Source organism: Mesoplodon densirostris, chromosome 10, assembly GCF_025265405.1.
Source record: "Mesoplodon densirostris isolate mMesDen1 chromosome 10, mMesDen1 primary haplotype, whole genome shotgun sequence".
NCBI lineage: Eukaryota > Metazoa > Chordata > Mammalia > Artiodactyla > Ziphiidae > Mesoplodon > Mesoplodon densirostris.
In genome coordinates, this window is record NC_082670.1 from 21,751,768 (window position 1) to 21,775,398 (window position 23,631).

The following is a 23,631-nucleotide window of genomic DNA, read 5'->3' on the forward strand; positions in this document are numbered from 1 at the left end:
CATGAACTCTATCAATATTTTACTTCTGTAATCAGGAATAAACTGAATGGTAATTCCTGTTTGTTCAATAATTTTTATTTTAAATTCCAATTTGACTAATTTCCTGAGGGTTTGTTTTAGGCAAAGGACTGTTCTAGATGTTCTGATGGATTTAATTATACAACTAGGTGTTTTCTGTGCCCCCTTGGTCCTCATATCTTGACATCCACCATCTGGTGAGACAGAAACAGACATTAAAAAACTTACTGTGCTAGAATCTCAAAGAAAGTACAGGATATGGGAAAGTACATTCTAATATGGAATGCCTTTATGTAGCATTACAAATATCTAACACTCCATTATTGGAATTATGAATAGCTAAACTTTTTTCCTTATATGGGTCCAGGCTCCCCAGTTCTCACCACCCGAGTCTCAATGCCTGACAGACTTCCAAGAACAAAGACTTCTTTTATAAAACCTCCAGGACTTACAATGGCTAACTTGGCCTGTGTATTTATTTACAGCTTTGTTTCTGTTAAATTTACGACCTGACCTCTTTCCTTAGTGATCCTCAAGGGGAAACAGCCCATTAAAAAACAATAAAATAGAAGCCTCTCAATTTTGTAGTTAAGGATACCTCACCCATCTTGAACCTGAAATTTGCTGGTGTTTGAATAGACATAAAATCCTTCCAAACGGTCTACAGTAACCCAATTAGTAACAACCTTTCTACATTTCCAAATAACAGACTGTATAGTTTCAGAACAAAATTCCTTACTTTTTTCCCTTCAGCTACCAGTTTAGAAATAGTGAAGAATTTGTTACTTCCACAAGAAAGGAATATCGTTTCAATACAGAATACTATAACACTGCTGTTTTGTAGGGATGAGAAGAAAGCGAAGACAATATTTTCTGCAATAGAGAACTCTCAAGCTTACAGCTGATTTTCATGTTTTACTGACAAATATGAGGTGCTTTCATAAGATTTGATTTAGAGATTAAGATAGGGAATTTAGGAAAACAGAAAAAGACCCCTTTAATGGCGTCTGCTGAAAGGCTCATGATTCCTGCATTCGAGTTCATTCAATTTTTTTCCTACTCAGAGACCCACCCAGCTGCCCCTGTTGGTTGCTTTGGCCCTTTGTAGAGAAGACCTGGTGGGTAAAGACCGCCACCAAGTTCTCAGGAGCTGTCAAGGTCTTCCCTTTGGTGATAAAGCTAATAACCTAAGCTCCGTTTTAGGGGTGGTCGTGGTATATCCGTGACCATTCTCAACAGGGTCCTTGTGGTTGCTAGCGAGCTGGGCCTCACAATTCTGGTGAGCAAGGGCACCCTGGTGTAGACCAAGCGTTTAGCCGTGCCTAAATGTACCAAACCTACACAAAATATGCCAAACGAAGGTGTGCAAGTAAAGCGTGGAGGCAGTTCCTACACTGAAGACTTAAAAATAACATAGGCTTTTTAGGACTTCCCTGGTGGTGCAGTGGTTAAGACCGCCTGTCAATACAGGGGACATGGGCTTGAGCCCTGGTCCAGGAAGTTCCCACATGCCACGGAGCAACTAGGCCTGTGCACCAGAACTGCTGAGCCCACGCACCGCAACTACTGGGTCCAGTGCTGCAACTACTGAAGCCCTCGCGCCTAGAGCCCGTGCTCTGCAAGAGAAGCCACTGTAATGAGAAGCCCGCGCACCACAACGAAGAGTAGCCCCCCGCTCGCCGCAACTAGAGAAAGCCTATATGCAGCGCTGAAAACCCAACGCAACCCCCCCACAAAACAAAGAAACACCATAGGCTTTTTAAAGAGCTTAATTCCGCGACTCTCTCCACAAAGGTCTCTCGGGACTGAGCGAAGTTTGTGCTCTTAATGACCAAGCACTACGGCACCTTTTATATGATCAAGTGATTGGCTCTGAAAAGAGCCTTTGGGTTTTAGTTATCACTCGATTAAAAAAGCCAGTTTACGCCCTCTCCCCGCGGATGCGGCGAGCGAGCTGGATGTCCTTGGGCATGATGGTGACGCGCTTGGCGTGGATGGCACACAGGTTAGTGTCCTCGAAGAGCCCAACCAGGTAGGCCTCGCACGCCTCCTGCAGCGCCATCACGGCCGAGCTCTGGAAACGCAGGTCGGTCTTGAAGTCCTGCGCGATCTCGCGCACCAGGCGCTGGAACGGCAGCTTGCGGATCAGCAGCTCCGTGGACTTCTGGTAGCGGCGGATCTCGCGCAGGGCCACCGTGCCGGGCCGGTAGCGGTGCGGCTTCTTCACGCCGCCCGTGGCCGGCGCGCTCTTGCGGGCCGCCTTGGTGGCCAGCTGCTTGCGTGGCGCCTTGCCGCCGGTGGACTTGCGAGCGGTCTGCTTGGTACGAGCCATGATGAGAGATTGCAAACACTGCTACAACTACAAGCCGTGCTGTTCTTGCTCTTATTTATAAAGGCGAAGTCCTCCTGATTGGTCCGAATCTTCAAATTCCGCGCCGTGAATTAAGTAACTGGATAGGCCTTGTGATTGGATACCAGGTCTCACTTTAGAAAATCTAGATCTATTGCAGTATGCTCTATATTTTCTCGCTTAAAGTCCTCCGCCATTTATTCACCCTGTATGTTACATGTTTTATATGTACCTTAATTGGTTTTGTTTTAATCCCCTTGTTCGGGATTAAGTTTGGGAAGAGACGGAAATGAACGTTCCAGAGTTCTGAGCCCTTTCAAAAACTCCGGTTTTTGAATGTAATTGATCGAGGCCAGTTTCGTCACTTATCAAAGGTTCTGATTTTGAATAAACGTTTTATTTTAGCAATGCAAGCACCATATTACATAATTCCCAGCCCTCCAACAAACGCTGGCATCACTTCCGGACACTGTTCCTAGGAAACATGAAAATACTACCGCCGTTGAAATGTGACGATCGTTAATTCTTCGTAAAGCTTAAGTGTTGCCGACTTTGATCAAGCCGAATTGTGAATGCCAATGGCATAATTTTGAAAATATTTATATATTTAGCTAATTTCTATGTTCTCTTTTCTAGAATTACTAAGCCGGTAACTGAATTTTGGCAAAATACTAGTCATAAATTTGTATCGGGCGTTTGTCTCTTTAGGTCCGGATCTATAGAGAAACAAGTCTCACAAGTAGATACTTACGGACAAGACATTAATTTTTTGCACTATTTTGAAAACGAAAGTTATTTTTTCTGATGGTGGGGTGATATCTAGTGTTAGTTCCACTTAAACAGCCAATCAAAAAGCAGATTTGAAATCACCTTATTTGCATAAAATGTTTCTACTGGCTGATTTGACCCAATCAGGAATTGGGATAGATTAAGCACCTATTTGCATAGAAGCCCTACAAAAATAGGCCAACATTGTAACAGGTGTTGTCAGTTTTCGTCTGATTGATAACTTTACACCATGCCTGAGCTGGCTAAATCTGCTCCTGCTTCCAAGAAGGGATCTAAGAAGGCGGTGACCAAGGCGCAGAAGAAGGATGGCAAGAAGCGCAAGCGCAGCCGCAAGGAGAGCTACTCTGTATATGTGTACAAGGTGCTGAAGCAGGTCCACCCGGACACCGGCATCTCGTCCAAGGCCATGGGCATCATGAACTCGTTCGTCAATGACATCTTTGAGCGCATCGCGGGCGAGGCGTCGCGCCTGGCGCATTACAACAAACGCTCGACCATCACCTCCAGGGAGATCCAGACGGCCGTACGTCTGCTGCTGCCTGGGGAGCTGGCCAAGCACGCCGTGTCCGAGGGAACCAAGGCTGTCACCAAGTACACCAGCTCCAAGTAAATATTTTCAGGCGCTATTAAACCCAAAGGCTCTTTTCAGAGCCACTCACACTTTCAAAGGGGCTCTAATGCTGCATACTATTCATTTCTAGAAAGAAGTATGGTCAGGTTTGAAAATTGACTAATTAGGCATTTTTACGATTCTAATTTCTTCAGAAATAGGGTTCTTTCTACTGAACAGAAATAATTTTTGCAAGCACAGAGCAGAGAATCGGTTTTATATTAACTGAGAAGGCAGTTTTAGTTGCTGAGCTATTAAGAATTTTAGCAGTTGGACCATCAAATGATTGTGAAATCTTTATTCACGTAATAAAAGGAAGGGGTAAGAAACCTCAAGTAGCATAAGACCTTGATTTTTGGATACAGTCCTTGGCTGGCAGCCCAGTGAGTCGGTTAGTCAGTCTTCCCTTAAGGCTGGTTGGAATTAGCAACAATACAATTTCAGCTACAGATTTTCAAAATAGCATGAGACTAAGGATCATACACGACAGGCTACCTGCACTGTCGATCAGAGCTCTTTAGTTGCTGTCCTCACTTTTGGTAAATCCACTCTCATGGCCATTTCTCTGCTGGATTGGGGAGGGTGGGGGGGAGTTGCAGAGTATTGTGAGATCATAGATCTGAGTGTGCCCAAGATTCTTCTCTAAATGAACACTTGAGTGGAAAAACTAGGACTCTGAGTTTATTCATTCATTCATTGAGAGCCTATTGAGTTTCAAAAGTGACAGATACTAAGGACAGAGCAATGAGCAGGATAGAAACAATCTCTCTCCTCACAGGGCTCATAGTCTAAAATGAATATTTAGACAGTACCCAAACGAACAGAAGGAAAGTATCAGTCTAAATGTCACTTTAGCATTGCCAAAAGCTGAATTGACTTAACCTTAAATTTTTAATTTCCCTGGAGGCAATTCTGGAAGGGAGGTGGAGTAAGAGAGATGGCAAGGGAAGAGGAGACAGTAAAAGAGAGAAAGGAGTCACAAAAATGTGCAGAGTTCAAGTCTGTATTTATGGAGTATGGTTAACAACAGATGTTATACATTTACATTTTCAGGTTACCATGTTTTATCATTGGTCCACAAGAATTTTGTATTGGTCCTAGTGCTGTGACTTACTGAAATGTTGGATCTTACTGAAATGTAGAAAGGAATACTAACAAATCTTGTCCATTATTCCTCTTAAAGATTCTCCTTAATAAGATTTCTACTTTTTTTTTTTAATAATGCTCCAATTAGAAGACATAACTTTTTAGAGAAGAAGCTGGGTTTTTGTTTTTTTTTTTTAACCCCACATTTGTTTATTTATTTATTTTTGGCTGTGGTGGGTCTTTGTTTTTGTGCGAGGGCTTTCTCTAGTTGTGGCAAGCGGGGGCCGCTCTCTTCATCGCGGTGCGCGGGCCTCTCACTGTCGCGGCCTCTCTTGTTGCGGAGCACAGGCTCCAGACGCACAGGCTCAGTAGTTGTGGCTCACGGGCCTAGTTGCTCCGCGGCATGTGGGATCTTCCCAGACCAGGGCTCGAACCCGTGTCCCCTGCATTAGCAGGCAGATTCTCAACCACTGTGCCACCAGGGAAGCCCGATTTCTACTTTTTTTAATGTGCACCTGTATGACTTAGTATTAGATACCCCTAGAAGTGACAGACAGCCTAAAATAGTCAGTGGTTAAGCAAAATTAAAGTCTTTTTCTCTCTATGTAGCTCAGGCCTGGAATGGGCGCTCCACTCTCCTTAGGGAACTCATCCCTTTCTATGTATAAGGTATGTTCGCTCTATTATTTGAGAATATTCTCAAATATATTCTACTATTCAATTCTACTATGGAGAGCCTACCAAGAACAAACTGGATGGGTGAAATTCATACATATTAAGTAGGTAATTCGTAAGTAGGAAACATATAAGAAATGTTTGGATATGTAAGCAAGGCATTTATGAGATACAAAATTCAGAAGCTGTATTTACTGTAAATCATTAAGTTAGTACCTCGTGAGATGTTAGACATAGAGAAAGAGCTTGTGTGTGCTACATGGAGATAAAAAGTGATGAAAGAACAAAGAAGTACCAAATATTTGTAAGACACTAAGTATTTATGAGGTACCCAATATTTATGAGTTCTTAAACTGACCACCCATTGGTGACTCCCATTTTGGTACCATTTGCCCTCTACAGACAACATGCACATAAAAGACATGTTTGCTTGGTATGTCACTGGTGACCTCCCTAGATGGGAGGCTGTATACTCAGCCCTGCATCTCTCCAACAGAGCAAGCATGTGTTGGCTCCAAATCACTTCCATCTGCTGGACCCCTTTGCTCAAAGTCCAACCTAGTTCTCAGCAGGAAAGAAATTCAAAGGAAGGCAGGGAATGAGAGGAGAGAGAGGGAGAGGGGAGGGTCAGAGAGAGATAGGAGAGAGGGAGGGGGAGGAGAAGGGGGAGAAGAGGAGGAAAGGGAGGTTTCACATGAAAAGTGAAACCAAGGATTCAACTGATCTTTTGCAACCTATCTGAAATGTGTTCATTTGTCCAGTATCTTTCCCCTTGTTTCTTGCTATATATTTAAAATTGATTCAATAAAATTAATCAGGGAACTTAAATTGGTCTGTGAGACTTTATGTTCTATATGACCTTGGAAATGGCCTGCCTGGTAATTTCTCACATGTCATTCTAGTTGTCATTCTTAATAAGATATGGTCCCTGTTACCTAGGACATATAACATTGTCCTATAGAGCAAATAATAATGTATACAAATATAGAACAGTAATGAAATATGCTTAAAAGTGAAGGTCTTTGAAGTTCACTACCTGGGCTGAAATTTGTTGTCACCATTTACTAGCCAGGTGACCTTGGGCATTATGCAGAATCATTCAGCATGCTTCCCCATCTGTAGAGATAACACAGGAACTCTCATAGGCGACTTGCTCAAGCATATTTAGTGTTAGGACTACCCCAGAACTCTGTTGTTTCAATGCTCTGTCTACCACAACCAGGAAAGAACAGAGGACTTGTGCATAGTGATTTTAGAAGATACACAGGTTTTCTGGAAAGAGGATTAGAGCAAGTGTGGATATCTGAGGTGACAGATACATGATACTAACTTCAAGGCCCCAGTTCTGCACAGATAAACTCTATAAACCTTCAGAGGTAGAGGCACACTGGCTGTTAACCTCTTCCTGAGCCCTCATAGACCTGAGCCCTCAGAGCCCTCAGAGACCTTGTTTCCCAGCTTCCCTTGTAGTTGGGTGTGGCCTTCTTAGCCCACATAGCTGAGTTCCTAACAATGGAATGTAAATAAAAGTAAAGTTTGACATTTTCAGGTCTGGGGCATAATAACCTCCCACGAAGATTTTCCAAGCTCTTTCTCCTCCCAAGACAAAAGTGTTTTAGAAACAAAAGAGGCCCAAAATAGAGTTATGTCATCAGACCAAGACTTAATTACAGTTTTGGCTTCCCCAGAAATGAAATCTTAAACTAGTCAAACAGGAATTGCCTGATCAGCACCAGTTAGGTAATCAGCCAGACAGACCCCTGCCAACCCCTAAAGGAAAGCAACCTTGCAATAAGCTACCCACTTTTTTTCCTAGTGTAACTTCCCTGTTCCTGCTCCCTTCTACCTAGAAAAATCTTTTATTTTGTACAGCTCCTCACAGCTCTCTTCTATCTGCTAAACTGGATGCTGCCTGATCCATGAATCACTGAATAAAGCCAATAAGATCTTTAAAATTTACTCCATTGAATTTTATTTTTTAACATGTGAAAGCAATGTGTTTAAGATGATTGAGGCACAAAGATAAAAGGGCACCTGGGCTCCAGAACCACTGCTTGGAAGAAAGAGCTACCTGCTGATCTAGAAACACCCTTTTTGGACCTCATAAAAGCAGAGAATAAACTTGCAATAAGCCGTAAGGTTGTCAATTGAAAAAAATAATAATAATAACCTAAAAGTTGAGAATTATGTTATATTCAGCAGGTATATGGAGGACTTAAGCCCAGGAGACAGCCTCTCAGATAGCTCTGAGGGACTGGTCCTTAAGAGGTAAAGGAAGATCCAGGATATATAGGAGTTTTTGAAAAACAAAACAAAACAAAACAAAACAAAAAAACAACACAAAAAAACAGGTAGTTGGAACGTCAGAAGATTACTGTTAAAGAAAACAGCCGTCTCAAGTTAATGAAGTTAGCCCTTTTCTATATCTGGGAAGATGCAAGAGTCTGGGCTCATTGAAATCATTCCTTTGATATATATGTTGCTTAACTATCTAGGGCCAGTATCCTGTTTTTCTCCATCCTGAATCCCCTCAGGGTGCAGGGGTGGGGGGGGGGCGGTTGCAGGGGCTGATGGCTTGATGGCCGCCACATCCTTAGTTTACTGATATGGCAGGTGACATTCTTCGTCCACAAGGTTTGGGGGTTTATCTTAATAAACCCTCCACCAAGGCAGGGTCCCAATCTCTATTTTCTAAAAGGAAGTTCTGTTACTTGTTGCTGGATCTCAAACCTTGTAGAACCAGATGGCTAGCTACATTCTTTAGTTGGCAAAGGATAGAGGACATTTTCTTCCTCCCCGACAGTTTCATAGTTATCTGGCAAAACCTGAAGGACACCAGTTTTCCATTCTTTCCTTGAACACTACTTATTAAAGATGAAAGTAATTAATAGTTTACACACCATAATGAAAATCCTTGCATTTGGACTGCAGTCTCTCTCAATAGGAAGGGTTCAGAAGAGATGTGATATCTTAGTTCTGTGCCAAGACACAGCTATAGCTCAAGGTCTGCAGTTGAGAATATGTAACACCTTTATCATAAATAAATAAATTTATTTTAATTTTGTTTTATTTTTAAAATCATGGGTTTGGCCATCAAATCATCACCATTTTGAAGGTTTTAATATAGAGTTCTATTAGCCATGAGCCAACAGATGAGCAGTTTTATTTATATTTGGGGACTTATCCATAATTATGCAATGTAATCTCAGAAAAATTACTTGTTACAGTGTATAAAGCCTTTTTAGAAATATTACATTTGGATTCTCTTTTTTCTGAAAAGTAAAATGATGATGGTGATTATTTGGAACCTCAAAATATCATACTTTTTATTTTAAATAAATTATCAAATAATTAATCGTCTTTCCTTAATGACTGGTATCCTTGAATCAGGCTGGCAGTCCTCCCTGGGATTAGTACTCATCTCTTCCTGCCCCGGCCTCAGTTTACCATCTGAATTGGGTGTGCTCAGGAAACTAGAACAATACTTTTGGGGGGGAAAAATGTGTAAAATCACTGCTGAGCTTGAGACTTGAAACTCCAGCTTGAGAAAACAGAACAGGAACCTGGTTCTATCTAGTTGGTTATCAGACCTGCGACCATCATTCCAAGTGATGCTCCCAACATAGGACTTTCACAATAACGGATTCTTCTCTGTGGAATGATCTTCTTACAGATGTATGAAGACCCCTCTCCCTTCCAAGCTTCATGACACTGGCTTTCATGTCTCATCTCAGTTGTGAAGTTTTCCCCACCCACCTTATTTAAAATGACAACTATCCACCACCCATCTCCCACTCTGTGGCAGTCCTTAATCCCCTTGGTCTGTTTTCTTTGTGTTTTCTTAATCCTCTTTACCTACCAAAAGACTGTTTATCTTTATTTTCTGTCTCCCAAAAGAATCGTTGGTGAGCTCCGCACAGTAGGATCTTTGCCATGTTACGCATTGCTCTTTCCAGCACCTAGAACATTGTTGAGCACATAGTAAGCATTCAAAAAGTTTTTGATGAATGGATGGATGGATGAAGTAAAATGGACATATGCACATAACACAAAATGTCCATCCATTCTCTAGTGCTGGAGATAAAGTCCATGACAGTTTTATCCAAATGAACCCCTGTGAGAGGTAGTGCCCCTCACTATGCTTCCATTTCTTCATCATCATATTTGAGCTGATAATGACCCCACAACCCACAGAGTTATTGTGAGGATTAGATTAAATAATCCATATAGGCACTAAATTACAGACTTTGAATTGATAAAATCATGAATCTCTTACCACCTGGACAGTTCCTAAGGCTGGTATTGTTAACATCTCTACTTGGCAAATGACATAATAAAGACCAAGGGTGCTACATGGACCTTGCAACTCAGGGGGCTTGCATTCAGGCAGAAGGTCACTACTGACTGACCCAGTGATATAAAGCTGGATAGCTCACCACTGTTCCTGATACAAAAACCCCTTGCCTGGTTCCTGAAGACATTTGCTTTTCAATTCAAATAAATCGTTTGTTACCTGACGGTAAACAATTTGCCTGTGTCCATAAAACTAGTAAATTGAAGTACTATGCTATGAGTCACCTTTAACCCCAAATGTTTATATTTTATAAATGATTTTCTCTTTTCTCCCTAACTATAAATCCTCCAGGTCAGCTTCTATTTTCAAGGTTTGAATAGCACAAAATACAGAAAAATGGGCCTTGATTTTTGTGCTGGAGCACAACTGAGACCACCTGAAAATAAAGCAGAACCTGATTAAATGAGAGAGAGGGACACAAAAACTCCTATGTGCAAATCCTCTCAAGACCTTCCATCTCACTCAGAGCAAAAGCCTAATTCCTTACCGTGACTTACAAGCCCCTGCGTGATCTGCTTCCTTTCATTTCTCTGCCATTATTTCCTCCTACAGCGCCCAGCCCACTCCACTCCACATAGCCACCCTGGCATCTCAACATTCCTCCTCCTCGCCCTCTTTTTTTTTTTTTTAGAATTTATTTATTGATTGACTTTTGGCTGCGTTGGGTCTTTGTTGCTGCATGCGGGCTTTCTCTAGTTGCGGCGAGCAGGGGCTACTCTTTTTGTTGCCGTGCGTGGGCTTCTCGTTGCGGTGGCTTCTCTTGTTGCGGAGCACGGGCTCTAGGCGTGCGGGCTTCAGTAGTTGTGACACGCAGGCTCAGTAGTTGCAGCACGCGGGCTCAAGAGCACAGGCTCAGTAGTAGTGGCACACGGGTTTAGTTGCTGCGCGGCATGTGGGATTTTCCTGGACCAGGGCTCGAACCCACGTTCCCTTCATTGGCGGGCGGATTCTTAACCACTGCGGCACTCACCAGGGAAGTCTCTCGTTTTCTCTTTCCACAACTTCTTCCTCACAACTCTTTGCTGAAATAACTACCTCCGTACTGCCGTCTTCATTGGTCACCTTATCTAAATTTCAACTCCCCATGACAATCCTTATTCTTGCTTTATTGTCCTTCTCGCCATCTAACATATTACATATGATACTTATTTATCTGATTTATTGTCTATCCCAGGGTCAAATGTAAATTCCATGAGAGCAAAGAATCTTGTCTGTTTTGTTCTCCCAGTGCACAGAACAGCATCTGGCACATTGTAAACTCAACAAATGTATGTGGAATAAATAAATTTAAAAAGTCATCAATGTTAAATGTTGTTTGTTGGGGGAGTAATCATGGCATCACGATTAGGTTTTAAAATAGATGTATATTGAAATGTTGAGAGAGGAAATGATATGATTTGCTTGACAATAATCAAGGTAGAAGAGGTATAGATAAATTTGACCAGTGTTGATGTTGAGGCTGGGTGAGGAGTACGTAGGGTCTGTTAAACTATTATCTCTACTTCCATATATTCTCAAATGTTGCATAATGAAAAAAAATTTTTTTAGGTTTTAAAAAATGAAACAATATCCAGGGTGGGGGTGGGGTGGGGAGATAAATTCCTAAATAATTTTTTTTTAAAGGCTATGGAGAAAGGCCACCTGAAAGACCAAACAAGACCTTGTGCTAATCTGTCCTGGAAAGCCAAAATAAAATAAAATAAAAGCCAAATACTATTTGATTCATTGCAGTGAGATAAACTGTCATCAAGCAAGCCAGAAAGTCCTCCTTTGGAACTACAACTAAAGCCTGATTCAGTTAGGTAACTCCTTGCTAAGCCTGGAGTCCAACAGGAGCTAACCACAAGATTGGAACTTATTCAATATTTAGTCCCGGCCCTAGCTACCTATCAGAAGCACCTGAGTTTTAATAATTACTGTTGCCTGGGCCCACCTCATACAATTATAGTCATACTGATTGGACCCCAAGCAAAAATATTTTAATAAAAGCTCCAATTGACTGTAATGTGCAGTCACCACTGATCCATAATGAAATCAAACTCTAGAGGCACCTTGTTATGTGCAACTGCTTGACAGAAATTTCATTCTATTACATAAATAAGTGTAGTTTGCAAATGCTTTCTCCTGGTAAGAGTTCACAGACAGGCTGCTTTTCTTGATGAGACCAAAAACACCATTTTAAAAAGAGACTTCTTAATCTAGCATTCATAAGGATCACCTGGGGTGAACTGGGTACAACGTATATTCTGACTCAGTAGACCTGGGTTGGGTCTGAAAATCTACGTTTCTAGCAAATTCCCAAGTGATGTACATGCTGCTGGTGGTAGACCACACTTTGAGTAGTGAAACTGTAGAAGCCAGCAGGGTTCTCCGTCTTGGGTTCTGCTACCAATGTTTATTAGAAATCCTGACTGAGAGGCCTATTTTTTTTTTTTTATAGAAGTCAACTATCAGCAAAACAACGCCCTCACTGTTCTCTGTGTAAAAGGTCAAACATTTAACGGGAAAGCCAAAACTGTTTCACTTTTAACTTGGCAGAGATTGGAACTGAGCAAATTGAGGTCTCAGAGACATTAGAAAGCAACGACAAACGCTCTAGCTTCTCAGTTGTCAATGCCCGAACATGTGGGAACACAGCTTCAGAAGGGGTAAGCAGCAAATCCACACCCACCTTCACCCAAATTCAACCTTTTATGGGAAAAGCAGCTCACCTTCCATACATAATCCACGTACTCAAATAACCCGACCTTCACATCACACCGATTACTGCCCCTTCCGAACTACCTAACACGGCTTATTCTACTGCCAAACCTACCAATCCCCCACTCCACCTGCATGTGTTATTACATTTCCCACGAGACAGCAAAGTTCCTACTTTTGAGCAACTTTTGCACATAACGTACCAATTGAAGGTATACAAAGCTGCCAGAATTTAATTAACTGAAATAGTACATACAGACACTTGTAAAGCTCCACGACACTCCCAAAAAGCAAGTTTACCTAGTGATTCATGAGAAAATTTTCACCTTAACATCCCAAACCAAAACGCACTGAAACAGGACAGACTAAATGACAGCTATTTTAAAGAAAATGTGGGTGGCTCTTAGAAGAGCCTTTTTAGTTGGATTAAAATAGCTGAGGAAGCTTTACGCCCTCTCCCCGCGGATGCGGCGAGCGAGCTGGATGTCCTTGGGCATGATGGTGACGCGCTTGGCGTGAATGGCACACAGGTTGGTGTCCTCGAAGAGCCCCACCAGGTAGGCCTCGCACGCCTCCTGCAGCGCCATCACGGCCGAGCTCTGGAAGCGCAGGTCGGTCTTGAAGTCCTGCGCGATCTCGCGCACCAGGCGCTGGAACGGCAGCTTGCGGATCAGCAGCTCCGTGGACTTCTGGTAGCGGCGGATCTCGCGCAAGGCCACCGTACCGGGCCGGTAGCGGTGCGGCTTCTTCACGCCGCCCGTGGCCGGCGCGCTCTTGCGGGCCGCCTTGGTAGCCAGTTGCTTGCGCGGCGCCTTACCACCAGTGGACTTACGCGCAGTTTGTTTAGTTCGAGCCATCGTAAGAAAACAGAAAAAAAAACAAACAAGTGGGCAAGTAACTAGGAAAAGGTCCCCTTTATATATACTCAGAAACGTTCTGATTGGCCTTGCGCTATTTCAAAAGCCCCGCGAAACAAAACCATTGGCTACAGTGTCAACGCAGTGATTGGTGAAGTACTAGAGATTCTGATTGGATGAAATACTCCACATTTCAATCCCTCTTTTTGTTATACTCTGCGACCCAAAGGAACTAATTTTCTAATGTTCTAGTTCAGCGCATCTCACATTATAAATAAGGAACCACTTGGGGATCTTGGACGATGACAATTCTGATTCAAATCTATGTAATGGGGCCTAGAATTCCGAGGACTACGCTTTAAGAATAGATTTACTTGTATTCTTTTTTCTGCGTGGTTACTTTTTCTGAACTGAACTTAGATTCCCCTGGGCTGCCACTTCCTATCTCCACTGGGAAACCACGGGGAAAGCGACGGGCCGGGGACGACCGGCAAACAGTGCGCAACAAATGATTGACTTTCCTATGGTGGCCAAATGGGATTTTGCTTCAGTTTGTTCCAGCATTAATTAGTTAAGATAGCCTCCATTATGTTGAACTCTATTCTTTTAGCCCAGTCAGCCAGTCTCTGAGAGATCTTTCTTGCTTAATTTCACGTTGAAAATGATTTTCTAGTTAGAATTGTACTATGCACCTGGTGTTTACTTCTCCGAGAAAACACGCCCTTTCTCTGAACATTTTTCATTCCAGAAAGGAGATCACGGTGCGATAACCTCAAGCACCACCAGAGCCAGTCCCAGGACCGCCGGACGCCATCTTTGATTTTAAAATTTTCCTGAAGTAAAAAAGAACGCAAAATTGCATTCTAATCTGCGGCCCTATTTTCCACTCCTAGACTGTATAAGATTCCTTCCTACTCTCTCAAGGGAGGGCACAGCCTTGAGGGCACTAGTCTGCTGTGGTCTCCTTTGCCTGGCAAAGTAATAAAAGCTACTCTTCTACTTCACCCAAAACTGTCGCCGCTTACTATTCAGCACGGGTGAACAGAGGCCGAGTTTCGGCAACAACTTCAGAACTTGAAAAGCCCGCGCGGATCTGATTTGCCAGCCGTTCTTTCGTTTGGCTGTTTCAAACGTCTTAGTGACATTCTAAGCTACCACCCCCCACCTGCCTTCTCTGCAGAATAGAATGTTTCCCTTCTCGCTAAATAACCAGACTACCCCAGGTTTTAAAAACGTTACCAAATCTTGCTTCTTCACCACTAAAAGCCCTTGCTTACGGTACTAACAACTTTTTTGTAAAAGTTGTTTCCCTGAATCACATTTCAATCAGTCCCTTAGATAGTGAAGATAACTTGCGATAATAAACTGTGGCGAGTATCCAGTGGCTTTAACCGCGCATAAGCTTCATAGACTCAGCCGAGGCTTAAGTTACAAGCTTTTTTAAGTGTGAAAATGTGGACGGCTCTGAAAAGAGCCTTTGGGTAAAAAGTTATAGACACGCACTGATATTGGGATTGGTTCACTTGCCCTTGGCCTTGTGGTGGCTCTCGGTCTTCTTGGGCAGCAGTACAGCCTGGATGTTGGGCAGGACGCCGCCCTGAGCGATGGTGACTTTGCCCAGCAGCTTGTTGAGCTCCTCGTCGTTGCGGATGGCCAACTGCAGGTGACGCGGGATAATACGCGTCTTCTTGTTGTCGCGGGCCGCGTTGCCCGCCAGCTCAAGGATCTCGGCCGTCAGGTACTCCAGCACTGCAGCCAGGTACACCGGAGCGCCGGCTCCGACCCGCTCGGCATAGTTGCCCTTGCGGAGCAGGCGGTGCACACGGCCCACGGGGAACTGTAGCCCGGCCCGCGAGGACCGGGTCTTGGCCTTAGCACGTACCTTACCACCCTGTTTCCCCCGGCCAGACATGAGGAAATACTAAAAACAAAGCAAAAACCAAAGAAAATGACCCTCAGAACACAAGAAACTAGACTATTATACTCTGCGGCGGTTTGGTAAAACAGCCTGTGCGATTGGCCGAACACAAACCTTAGCCAATCAAAAGCTAGTTCTAAAACAACAACGTTACTAATTTACATAGAGAGTTTGTAATTGAAAGGTCAAATTATGTAAGGTTGAGCTAAGGGAAGAGCCAATGAGACTTTGTAATAAAGAGCCTATCAGAGATTAGGATGCTGAAAAGACCAATCACAAATCGTACTTCTACCATCGCTAATTTGCATACAGACCAAACAAATATTGAGGCCGTTTGCTGGTGGGCGTATTTGTTTCTCGTTCGCTACCTGGTGGTTTTTTGGTTTTGCGATGCCTGAGCCGGCGAAGTCTGCTTCTGCTCCGAAGAAGGGCTCCAAAAAGGCGGTGGCCAAGGCCCAGAAAAAGGACGGCAAGAAGCGCAAGCGCAGTCGCAAGGAGAGCTACTCCGTGTATGTGTACAAGGTGTTGAAGCAGGTTCACCCGGATACCGGTATTTCTTCCAAAGCTATGGGTATCATGAATTCATTTGTCAACGACATCTTCGAACGCATCGCTGGCGAGGCGTCGCGTCTGGCGCATTACAACAAACGCTCGACCATCACGTCCAGGGAGATCCAGACGGCCGTGCGCCTGTTATTGCCCGGGGAGTTGGCCAAGCATGCCGTGTCCGAGGGCACCAAGGCTGTTACCAAGTACACCAGCTCCAAATAAGCTCGCTCCCTCTCCAATAACTCAAGGCTCTTTTAAGAGCCACCCACATTGTCTCTTAAGGGTCTGTAACTCCAGACTTAAATTATATTTATGTATGACCAACAAGGAAAGAAAAAACTCTGAAAGCTTCGGAAAGTTACTCTTTCGTAAAAGACGTTTACATTTATAAGAGAAGTGCCCCTTTTGTATGGGTGTCTCTTACTCTACCAGGCAGGAGGATGGCCGAATCTGTTATCTATGGAAAAGCCCACAACTTACATCTGCATAACAACGTTACCCGTGTTTCCTGTGCTTTTCCTGGTTGCCTCCCACAACTGACTACCCATCCCCATCGTTTTTTAGTTTTTAGCTGAAGATGGTATTTAAGGTGGTAGCTGCAGCCATTTTGTAGATTTTGTTTTACTGGGGCTCTCCAATGTATACAGGAGATACACGTTGTTACCTTTTGTTTTTCTCCTGTCAATCTGCCTTCTATCAAGCCAAAGAATCTAGAAGGGAAGAAGGAAAAAGGGAAAAAGAAGGAAAAAAAAATTCTTTACTACATCTACACAGTGATTTTTGTGAACATGAAATAAGTTACTATATTTTGAATGGTGCTTGTGAAGAAAATTCCCTAAACACCACATATAATTAAGGCATTCATTTCTTGCTTTCCGAAGTTAATTTTAAATACATTTTAAAATAATGTATTCTTGAAAACAAATACATAAGTATATTTGAGAAATGGATAAGCATAGTTTAAGGGGAAATCCCCCAGCATATGATACAGTCCTGACTGCCTCTTTGAATGCTAAATTTGGGCATCTTACTTAAACCCTCTCTGAGCATTTCCTTCTAAAATGGGAATAATAATCAGCAACTACTGTGTAGCATTGCTGGGGTGATCAATAAAAGAGCACAAGTAAAGTATTCAGGGTGGTGACTGCACAGAGAAGGTCTTCTAAATTATTAGCTGTTGGCTAAAGCCTCTGGTTGAAGTGCTGGGAAGCTGCTCTTAGTCCTGCCCACTTTGGAGTCTCAGAGTCTTGAAGCCATAAACAAGGCAGTAGGCCGGAAAGCCTACTAGCATTTAACACCAATTAGGATTCCTTATCTGGCAGTGTGAACAATCCAAACCACTTCTAACAGTCCAAGCCCCTCCACTTCTAACAGTCCAAGCCCCTCTTTGAAACCAGTTCTTTCCCCTGAACTGTTCTGAGGACAACCTAGTGCCTGTGACTGTAAGTCTTCCCTGCCTTTGATGGCCAATTCAAGCAACATGTACCTTACTTTCCAAGGACTTTCTCATGCCTCACTAGGATTAGAGGTACCTCTTTTAATAAGGTGTTGGGTTATAAGGAAGGCCATAAAAGAACTACTCACCTCCCTCCGCCCAACAACAATACTTCCTTTCTGCATCCAGGCTTTCTTTCTTGGTCTTCCTTCCATTTGGAACTTCACTTTCTCAATCTTTTTTGCCCTCAAGCATCACTTATGAGTAAAGCCTTCTATGACCATATCATTTAAAATGTCACCTCCTTCCTCCATACTTTAATGCCTTTCCCAGTTTCAGTGGTCCTCATAGCACCATCTTACATACTGTTTTACCTGTTTTGTTTGTGCCCCCTCCAACAAAATATAAGCTCCATGAATATAGATATATTGTTTTGTTCACAGTTGTTCACTGCTATAATTCCATAGCATCAGACAGTGCCTGGTATATGCCATATGCTCAATTTTGTTTGTTTATTAAATTAACATCGTCATATGAATTTGTTTCCTTAAACCACTGCCTTAGCTCAAATAACATCTGATCCTTTTCATATTTAAGCACCAGAGCCTGTATCTTTAAAACAGATGAGATTCCAAATGACTCCATTGATTTCTGGCTCACAAAGTATCACCCTACAAATTACTTGCAGGCCACAAGGAGGAAAAACCTGCTTTTACAAAGAAACTAATCACCCTAAACCAGTAATTGATCTATCATATCAAATCTGGATAACCCCGACATCAAGTGCCTCTGATGTACAATAGTATTTACATACAATCATCTGTAACTGTTCCTTGACAAGAAAATTAACGTGATTTCAGTCAAGTCTAGGGAAAATCACTTGTAGGGCATTCAGGGTACAGAAGTCAAGGAAAATAACCCCATCAGGAAACAAGCCAAACCAAGACATCCTATAGGCCAGGTCTACAGCAAATCAATATCAAAAAACTAAATGAGATCAAGGAGGAGAGGAGAAAACTTGTAGATTAAAAGACCTGAGACAAAAAAAGAGAGAGAAACATGAGACTGAAAAGGCGTGATTGGATCCTCCTAAGCAAACCAGATCTCTAAGACATTTTGGGGCATAACTGGGATTTGTTACTGTGAACCCAGTATTAGATATTAGGGAATCTGGTTTTAGTTTGGCAGTGATTATATGGGAGCATTTTTAAAATATAAAAAAATAGTGCGTACTTAATTTGAGGTAAAATATACTGATGCCTGTGTAGTATTTTTTTTTTAAAGCATGTCTACTTAACTGTCAAGCTTAGGTGACATTTATATTTGTTCATTAAGAAACATACTTCCTATCGGCTTTTTAAATTTTTCTTAACAGAAAGTCAGAATATAGTGTTCTCTATGCCTAGCAACACGTGCTAGCTCTCCCCGCTTGTGCATTTTAATTTTACCCCCAAAGCACTGGTACAAGGGTTTTTAAGTCTGCAGAGCCCAGCAGCAGCGCCACACTCCAGCAGAGCTCAGGGGCGCGCCCCCGTGCAGGGGACGACCCGCCCCACTCGTAAATCCGCCTTTGTTCCGGGCCCCACTTTTCTCCACGGGCGCGGGCTTTCTTTGTTCCTCGTTCTCGCCGCCATTTTGAGCACGGACCACAGGCGGGGGAAGGGAGCCTCGCATCACCACATCGCGGGCTGTGTAAGCCGACTTCTCATACACGATTTCAAACTTGAAATACACCAGAACTTAAGTGGAATCTCTAGGGAAGACAGTGCTCTGCGAGTTTCTTCACTGCCCCACGAAACGTTAAAATGCCCAAACTTATACCCGAAACCACTTCCACAAAGCAGAAACATACACAGATCAGCCAATTCCTGCCCTCCTAAAATGTGAACTAGAAATTAAAATGCACGAAAAATAACTTTTGACTAATTGAAAGTAAATGAAGTTCACCTCATAAAAAGCAAGAAAAAAAAAACAGCAGAAAGTGCTCGCTCTTTCACCGAAACATTTGGGCGGCCCTGAAAAGGGCCTTTGGTGGTAAAAGATGTTAAATCGCTGAAAACAGATCTAACCGCCGAAGCCGTAGAGGGTGCGTCCCTGGCGTTTGAGAGCGTACACTACGTCCATGGCGGTGACGGTCTTCCGCTTCGCGTGCTCCGTGTAAGTGACCGCGTCCCGGATCACGTTCTCCAAAAACACCTTCAGTACCCCGCGGGTCTCTTCATAAATCAGACCAGATATGCGCTTGACACCACCTCGCCGGGCCAGACGCCGAATGGCGGGCTTGGTGATACCCTGGATGTTGTCGCGCAAAACCTTACGATGCCGCTTAGCGCCCCCCTTCCCCAGTCCCTTACCACCTTTGCCTCGTCCAGACATGATAACACTGCTCTGACAATTTTCAAAACAGCGACAAAAACCCCGAGGCAATTCCCTTATATGAGCGGGTTTCGGACCGAATTGAAAACTGAAAGCGCGCTCGCCCGCACTTTCCTTTAGCCCGCCGGCCCCTCTCCTCGCGGCCCAGTTCTCGATGACGTCATGATGACTTAGTCCCCGCCCGCCGAATGTGCCCTTCACGAAGCAGTCTCCAGCCGGTCCTCCGTCCCTAAGTAGGATTTTTCGGACCTATTTAACAGCTGCGTCAGACTAAAGATGTTAACATTTTTTTTTACTAATTATCTTTTGCTGCTTGGGATGCTTTGGAACCTCAGGAGCCTTGACCCACACGACCGGAACTGCTGCAACCTTCTCTGGAATGCGGAGTCCCGCTTTGCCCCCAAGTTTATGGTGCTTCCAGCACTACTCCCCGATACAACAAAATCCCTTCAAACCGAAACCCCCGCTCCGGAGGACTTTAAAAACTGCAGGACTTCACCTTCTCCATCACGAAGCCAAGGGAAATCTGACCAAAAGGATTTTCTTCCCAAAGGCGAATACGTGGTTGGTTAGTGATTCTGCGGTAGAATTCTCGCCCGCCGCGCGGACGCCCGTGTTCCTTTCCCTCTTGTTTTCGTTTCCTTCCCTGTTTATTAAAACCTGTAATTCTCATTTAATTACCTAACCACCCCTCACCTCTGCGCCCAGTAACTTAACTCTGTTAATGTTTACTTTTCTACTCCTCGTCGTTTCCTCTGATTCTGGTAGCGACATTATTCCAGAGACTTGGCAACTTGTAGCCAAGGAATTGAAATAATAGACGCCTTCTTACAGTTTTTATATTTAGAGGCCAAGTCGCCTCTGAATAGAGTTAAGAGTATTAGGGGAAGGTTTTTAAGGAGGAGCAGAGTGGCGCAGCGGAAGCGTGCTGGGCCCATAACCCAGAGGTCGATGGATCGAAACCATCCTCTGCTATTTTTCTTCGGTAGTTAAAATTGTGTAACTTTGTTTCACAGTAAGGAAAAAAAAATAAAATGGCGCCCCACCTTTTTTTTTTTTTTTTTAAATTCTGGAGCTAAAATGACTCCCTGAAAATAAACGTGAAACCGTTTACGTGATTTCTTCTGGTTGCCAAAGTAACCGTGCTATTTTATCACGACACTTCTCGTTGCCCTATGAAGCTGCGAAAATGTTGAATTAAACTGAGGGCAGGGGTGGAAGCCAAGATCTTGAGTTACATTTCCTTCTACAACATAATTCGGAAAGCACTACTTTTAGGTAATTGTGGCCATGTGGTTAAGGTGATAGACTAGAAATCTGCTGGGCCATCCCGGCGCAGATTCTTCGAAACTACTAGAGTTTTAATCTTTGGAGTAAATAAGTAGTAGTTTGGGACAGAGTGCAGAGTTTGGGTGGCCATGATTGTACTTTGACCTGAGAAAACCACTTCGGCAGCTACTGGTAAATGTGTCTCTACCCTCTACCTTGCTTTACAATCTCTAACAGAACTATTCTCTATGCTCATTTTTTAAATATATGTGTGGGCTTTTATAGTTTTCTCTTTATGGGTTTTATAGTTTTCTCTCTCTCAGAAAGGATTCCTATTCATATATTTATGTGTTAGATACTGTGCTAGGCGCTAAGAAAAGGCATTAAGTAGCCTACAGTGTAGACATGATTTTAAACAAGTAAATACGTATGTATAGTACAAGTATGTATGGTACAGATATTTCTTTAAAAAGATTGTACATTAAGTGCAATGGAAACAAGGGAGAAGGATGGTTGTTTCCCGGTAGCCCTATGACCACCCAGTAGTTGGTGATTCGCTGGAAGGAGTCACATGAATCAACATTTACCCAAGGTTAAGATTTATTACAGCAAAGGAAAAAGTGCAGACACACACAAAAATATATACACAAGGAAATACTAGAGAAGGCTTTCTTGTCCTTCATCTTCAGGGATGGCACGGATGCTCTTTCTTGCTTGAGGGGAAAAGTCATGGAAAGCAACACACCAGTCATGGTCAAAAATTATTTTGGCTGGATTTCCTTGCCTATAATCTTCTCAAAGATGGAGTCTTCAACAGACTGGAGATATATATATATATATATATATATATATATATATATATCCACTTCAATATGTATATTCACAATGTTATGTATGTATACATATAAAATCCTAATTTGACCACTCCAAACTTGGATGTTAAGTGCACAACTCAAACTTAACATGTCCAAACAGAACTTATCCTAACCCCACACACACCACCCCCAAAATGCTCCTTCCTCTCCTCCTGTGGTGGTCCCCATCTCAGTAAATGGAAACTGTTGTTAAAGCAAAAAATCGTGGAGCTATGTATGACTTCTCTATTTCTCTCACACCCTCAATCCAATCAGCAAATCCTTCAAAACATATCCAGAATTCAACCGCTTCTTACCACTTCCACCAACACTACCCATGATGATTTAGCCACCATCTTCCTGCTTCCAGGAAGAGAGAAAACAAGTCCATGTTCAGGTATTTTCAGGATCTTTTTGTTAAATAATCTCCACCTTAAAGGTAATCTCAAAATTCAAAAACATATGTATATGAGAAATTCAACACATTTTTATTGAGCTCCTACTATTTGCCACTTATTATTCCATGGACAGGGAAGAAAGACTGTGTGAAAGGGCCCATTTCTGTAGTCCAGAAAGCTGCTAATTTACTAGTCAAGAAAAGCCAAGACCTACCACAAATAAGCCAGGAAGGCCAATGCTCCCAGGGTCTAGAATTTAAGAAAATTAAGGAAATGTCTAATGTGTAGACTGATAATGTTGACATTATCTTCAAACGAGGTGCCTGAGGTCACAGAGATTCACTGACAAGCTTAAAAGAAGCCATCCAAAATATAACTTTATATCACATCATTGGGCCAAGCCCTCTACAAAACATTATAAATTCTATAAATATTTTGACCATAGAATGATTTTATTGTAACACGTTTTTGTGTTGATTCATCTATTAAATGTAAAAATTGTCACAGTCAAAATTTTTGTAATTATACCGTAGTGCTTATTTCTTAATATAGGGAAGCCTCGAATAATAGTAATGGCACTGGACTCCCCTAAACCCTGAGAAACGCCAAAAAAAAAAAAAAAAAAAAAAAGCATTCTCTTTTCAAACAGATAGAAATATACTGTGAAAAGTGCTTTGATGTCACATTATGACAATCAGGGAAAATACCAGAAAACCATGGGAAAGGGGAAATTGTTATGCCTGGGGGCCTGCAGATATCCATGCCGGATGACAAGAAAGACAATTGTATAGATGCTGCCTTCTTACTGACAACTGTCCAGGCAGACATCCCAAGTACCTAGAGTTTGAAAATTGCAAGCATGACTGAATATTAATAGGGAAGAAACTCTGAGTTCTCTTATTTAAAAATATCCCTCGATGCAGGCAATATGCAATATTTTGGCATCCTTTGGGTGCCATAAACTACAGTTTTTTCTGCTCGGGAGTTGTACAGTCAATGACTTTTCCCTCCATGGAGTACCCCAGACCGAAATAATTGTCAGTTCTTACCCTTCACAAGGCCCTACTCCTTGGCCCGAGATAACCCCTGTAATCTCGAGTTTCTATTTTTCCAATGACAGAGAGCGCCGGCGGCGTGGGGGCCATTGCCTTTTTGTCATTACGTAACTTTCACGACTCAGAACGGGGCAGAAAACTTACTTCCTAAGTGTCGCGGCAACGCATTATGGTCGGTGACCACGTGGCCTAACGGATAAGGCGTCTGACTTCGGATCAGAAGATTGAGGGTTCGAATCCCTTCGTGGTTATTGTCGCCTTTTATGCCCTCTTCTAGTAATCGATAGCTACATCTCATGGGTAGGCGGTAGGAAATCATGTGTTTTTCGAACCCTTTT

The 23,631-nt window shown here is 42.8% G+C and overlaps 5 protein-coding genes and 2 non-coding genes across 7 annotated transcripts in view; 5 read left to right on the plus strand and 2 right to left on the minus strand.

Annotated features, from left to right (window-relative positions):
* LOC132497348 (histone H4) overlaps window positions 1–23,631 on the plus strand; it is a 313,717-nt gene that overhangs the window by 17,359 nt on the left and 272,727 nt on the right. The window contains exon 3 of the mRNA XM_060110479.1: window positions 20,617–20,642. Within this exon, the coding sequence (XP_059966462.1) occupies window positions 20,617–20,642 (26 nt within the window). The remainder of the gene's footprint in view (window positions 1–20,616; window positions 20,643–23,631) is intronic.
* On the minus strand, window positions 1,940–19,717 carry LOC132497238 (uncharacterized). The gene is made up of 6 exons (XM_060110305.1): window positions 19,432–19,717; window positions 19,315–19,331; window positions 18,105–18,130; window positions 13,031–13,440; window positions 3,516–3,757; window positions 1,940–2,371 (listed from the first exon to the last, which is right to left on the minus strand). Exons 1-6 carry the CDS (start codon window positions 19,715–19,717, stop codon window positions 1,940–1,942), a joined length of 1,413 nt encoding a protein of 470 aa, XP_059966288.1.
* LOC132497382 (histone H2B type 1-L-like) lies at window positions 3,382–3,767 on the plus strand. Its single transcript, XM_060110526.1, has one exon. It carries the CDS (start codon window positions 3,387–3,389, stop codon window positions 3,765–3,767), a length of 381 nt encoding a protein of 126 aa, XP_059966509.1. The 5' UTR covers window positions 3,382–3,386.
* On the minus strand, window positions 14,262–15,351 carry LOC132496690 (histone H2A type 1-like). Its single transcript, XM_060109087.1, has 2 exons — window positions 14,967–15,351; window positions 14,262–14,272 (listed from the first exon to the last, which is right to left on the minus strand). Exons 1-2 carry the CDS (start codon window positions 15,349–15,351, stop codon window positions 14,262–14,264), a joined length of 396 nt encoding a protein of 131 aa, XP_059965070.1.
* LOC132497383 (histone H2B type 1-C/E/F/G/I-like) lies at window positions 15,748–16,128 on the plus strand. The gene has a single exon (XM_060110527.1). The coding sequence runs from the start codon at window positions 15,748–15,750 to the stop codon at window positions 16,126–16,128; it is 381 nt and encodes a 126-aa protein (XP_059966510.1).
* Window positions 20,621–20,692, plus strand: TRNAM-CAU (transfer RNA methionine (anticodon CAU)). Its single transcript has one exon. It is a non-coding gene; the product is annotated as a tRNA-Met (tRNA).
* On the plus strand, window positions 23,472–23,544 carry TRNAR-UCG (transfer RNA arginine (anticodon UCG)). The gene has a single exon. It is a non-coding gene; the product is annotated as a tRNA-Arg (tRNA).